The sequence below is a fragment of the Brassica oleracea genome, chromosome C3, assembly GCF_000695525.1.
Source record: "Brassica oleracea var. oleracea cultivar TO1000 chromosome C3, BOL, whole genome shotgun sequence".
In the NCBI taxonomy this organism is placed as follows: domain Eukaryota; kingdom Viridiplantae; phylum Streptophyta; class Magnoliopsida; order Brassicales; family Brassicaceae; genus Brassica; species Brassica oleracea.
The window spans coordinates 875517-879244 of record NC_027750.1 but is presented as its reverse complement, the minus strand read 5'-3'; the positions used below and the strand labels follow the sequence as shown (position 1 = coordinate 879244).

General features: G+C 32.8%; 1 protein-coding gene across 1 annotated transcript; it reads right to left on the bottom strand.

Moving 5' to 3' along the window:
* Positions 1-2580: 2580 nt before the first annotated feature.
* Positions 2581-3354, bottom strand: LOC106333682. The gene is made up of 3 exons (XM_013772095.1): positions 3201-3354; positions 2956-3133; positions 2581-2864 (listed from the first exon to the last, which is right to left on the bottom strand). Coding segments are annotated over exons 1-3 (309 nt in total). The 5' UTR covers positions 3202-3354; the 3' UTR covers positions 2581-2734.
* Positions 3355-3728: the final 374 nt, after the last annotated feature.

Below are 3728 nucleotides of genomic sequence, written 5' to 3'. Positions count from 1 at the left end.
ATTTTTTTCGCTGATGTGGACGCTCTATGGAATTGCAAATTTACTTATTATTTATTTTCTATTTTTGGTAATAATGCCATGTGTCATCTTTCGGGAGAATTTTTTTCGCTGATGTGGACGCCCTACGGAGCCTCAAAAGGTTCCTTTTTATTAGTATAGATTTATAGATGTTTAATTTAGTTTTTTCAATTCTTAATTGTATATTTACTTATTCTAATTTTCTTCCTTTTATATCAAATAACAATATTATGATAGATATTTAATGTAATATTTCTATTAATGATATTGTGTATTTACTTATTATTTATTTTTCCTTATATTGTATATTTACTTATTATTGTTTAATGCAATGTTTCTATTTCTTATATTGTTTATTTACTTATTATATATTTTTCTTTATGTTGCAAATTTACTTATTATTTATTTTCTATTTTTGGTAAAGATGCCACGTATCATCTTTTGGAAGAATTTTTTTCGCTGATGTGGACGCTCTATGGAATTGCAAATTTACTTATTATTTATTTTCTATTTTTTAAATAATAATGCCACGTGTCATTTTTCGGAAGAATTTTTTTCCGCTGATGTGAACGTTCCATGGAACCTCGAAAGCTCCATTTTATTAAAGCTCCATTTTATTAGTATAGATTTGAAAAATGGCCTATAATTATGAATTGATATTGTGAGAAATGAATCTGAACATGTTTTTTTTGGAAACACTAACTTGATTCCTTGAACTACATGTTATTCTGAATCACTTGAGATATACGTGTATGAGTTTGATATTTGAATATTGTAGAGGGTCGAGCTATACTCGTATAAACATTGTCAATATTTACTACTTACTGACATATTATCGACAAATTTGATCTTTAACAATGGGATGACGTCAATTAGCGACAAGTACAAACATTACCAAGTATAAGATTAAACAATATAATATAGTTTACATTGTAGATTTACTTTTCATAATGGAGGTCTTGTGAATGCGATGTAAACAAAGGTGGATAAGCACGATGATGATTGATGAAAAACATAGAGTATTAATTTCTATGATCCTTGTTAATTATGTTTGATCAGATTTATTTTATTAGATCGTGCGTGAAAGTACCTTCAATAAAAATGTAGTACTTTATATAACACGCCGTAAGAATCAACAATGATGATTATTCCAGCACATGAAATCAAATATTATTCGATATTAGTACCAAATCAACAGGTTATTAAAAAAATGTTGGCTAGTGGGGTACAATAATTAGCCGGGTTTGTTTGGTACAGTATTACCATCATGAAGTCTGCAAAACTTTCTAGTATCATATTATAAAACGAACGTCAACTGAATATACTGATCTATATGTAGTCTTTTTCTTTCTTTCTTTCTTCTGGTTACTACTCACTAGCCCTGGGACGGATCCGGATATCCGGGAAATTTAGGGTATCCAGATCCGGATCCGTCGGATCCGTGGATTTAATATCCGGATCCGGATTCGTGGTTTCCGGATACTCGGGTTTCGGATATCCGTCTCGATATTCTATTATCCGCGGATATCCGGATCCGGATCCGTCAAAATAATTAAAAATAATTTTTTAACAAAAATCACTAATTTTTTTAATATAATACATAAATTAAATATTTATAAATATATTTATATATGTTTATAATATTGTAAAAACTAAAATATAATATTATAAGATTAATTCATGTATAAATATTAATATATCAAATATAAATATTAATAAAATTTAAAAATTTAATGTATTTTAAAAATACGGATCCGTATCCTTATATCCGGACCTAAAAATTAAGATATCCGGATCCGGATTCGGTTTGCACGGATCCAAGATTTTACTATCCGGATTCGGATCCGGGCACCCCAGATATCCTATTTTCGGAGCGGATCCGGAGCGGATCTCAGATCGAATCCGGATCTCGGATAATAAGTCCCATGCCTACTACTTACTACTGAAATACAGTTCTATTATTAAGTTTTGTGAATATATACGATGGATATGTAATTAAATAGCTTATAAAATTAGGTTACATGGGTAGAGGTGAAATAAATGGAATTAGACCAAACATTTTTAATGACATTGAAACAGAAAGTATCGAATGGTACTGTGGCCAAAGATCGGAGCCATGCCTACACATTTAAATAGGGTAATGATCTCACCTTTCACCGCATTAGTTGTTTTTACCATTAAAAAGATTTAACTGCTTTGGTGCTTTTACTATTTGGTCTTACTCGAACAGTATCAGAGTTTCACATGAGTTGTGGTGTGGTCTAAAAGAGATGGCTTTATAGCCCATCTCATCATCATCTAAAGGTCTACTTAGTTCATGACTGTTTTAGTTTGTACTGAGATTTGATTAATGGAATGAAAAAGAAACACAGGAGTTCTTGTCCTAAAAGAACAACTGTTTGTTAAAAAAAAAAAGAACAACTGTCTAATATAATATTACAATTAATCTGGTCTAGTTCAACCTATATACAAGATTTAACGTACACTTTTAGCAATTAAATATATGAGTGAGGCTATTCGTTAAACCGGTTTAACCAGATGGTTTAGCTGATCTTTCCCCCCTTGAATCAGCTAAACATATACTTTGGGCTAAGTAAAATGCGGCACATTTTAAGGTCGGGTCAGACTTAAATATTTATGGGTTTTGCATATTATGGGCTTTGGCTTGGACCAATTGACATTCCGAAACAAAGGAACAAACTCATCTGTGGTCATTTTACAAGAACACATTTGAAAAAGATGGGAGACTTCTCGGAGCCAGGTAAGGTCCATTTTGATTCACTATCATATCTCGCCAGTCCCAAGAGGTTGACTTGAAGTGTCTCCCGAAGCCCATGCTTGATAGTCTTTACAGTACAAAACAAAACATATAAGCCGCAAGTTCTTGTATTTTGTCTGAAAATTCTAACACATCTACGAGAAGAAACGAAGATACACCTTGCAAGACAAGAGCTTGATGCAGCAGCCATTAGTTTGCTCTTCGACCCTAACGAGCAGAACAGGACACACTTCAAAGTCGAAGAATTTAAAAGTGTAAACGTGTTATCATCAACTCTCTCGATCCTCTCCGCGTCTAGCACCGAGTACTGACTTGCAGGTAAGCTCATATACTCCACTGCCAACATCAAAACAAACAATAATTCAAGATTTCAAGAAAAAAAAACAGATGGTGGAGAGTTTACTTAGAGGTCGCTGGAGCTGGCGAACGGAGACGGATTGTTTCTGACGGGAGATGAATCGAGCTTTGGGGGTGGAGGAGCTCGTGGAGACGCGAATAGGTGGAGGAGATGGTGGTGAAGGAGAGAGATGGGTTTCGATTCGTCTTTTTAGGGATGTTAACTACATGGTCAGGGGCCGACCCTCTTTTGTTTATTATAACTACAGTCCTATTTTAACTCAGCCCTGTTTTAACCCTATTATAATCAAGAGTTATGACTGTTACGAGTGTTAGTTCATTTAATTGAAAAAAATATTCCATTTATTTTTGTTCTTAAATTTTTAAAATAAAACTAGAAAAATTAAGATATGATATGATTTTTTCTTCCAATTTGTTGAGCATCAAAATCAAAATTTTTCCTTCCAAAATCGCAAAATCGAGTTTTTGCTCCACAATTAAGAATAAACTTTTTCCGTCAAAAAACACAAATTGTGTTTTTTTCCGCCAAAACCTAATTTGAGTTTTTCCACCAAAACCACAAAATCAAGTTTTC

What these genes read in the sequence shown, in the direction of transcription:
- LOC106333682 (XM_013772095.1), bottom strand. An exon ending in TCAAGCTCTTGTCTTGCAAG is followed by an intron (nt 2,865 to 2,955) that starts GTGTATCTTCGT and finishes TGTACTGTAAAG; the next exon opens with ACTATCAAGCATGGGCTTCG.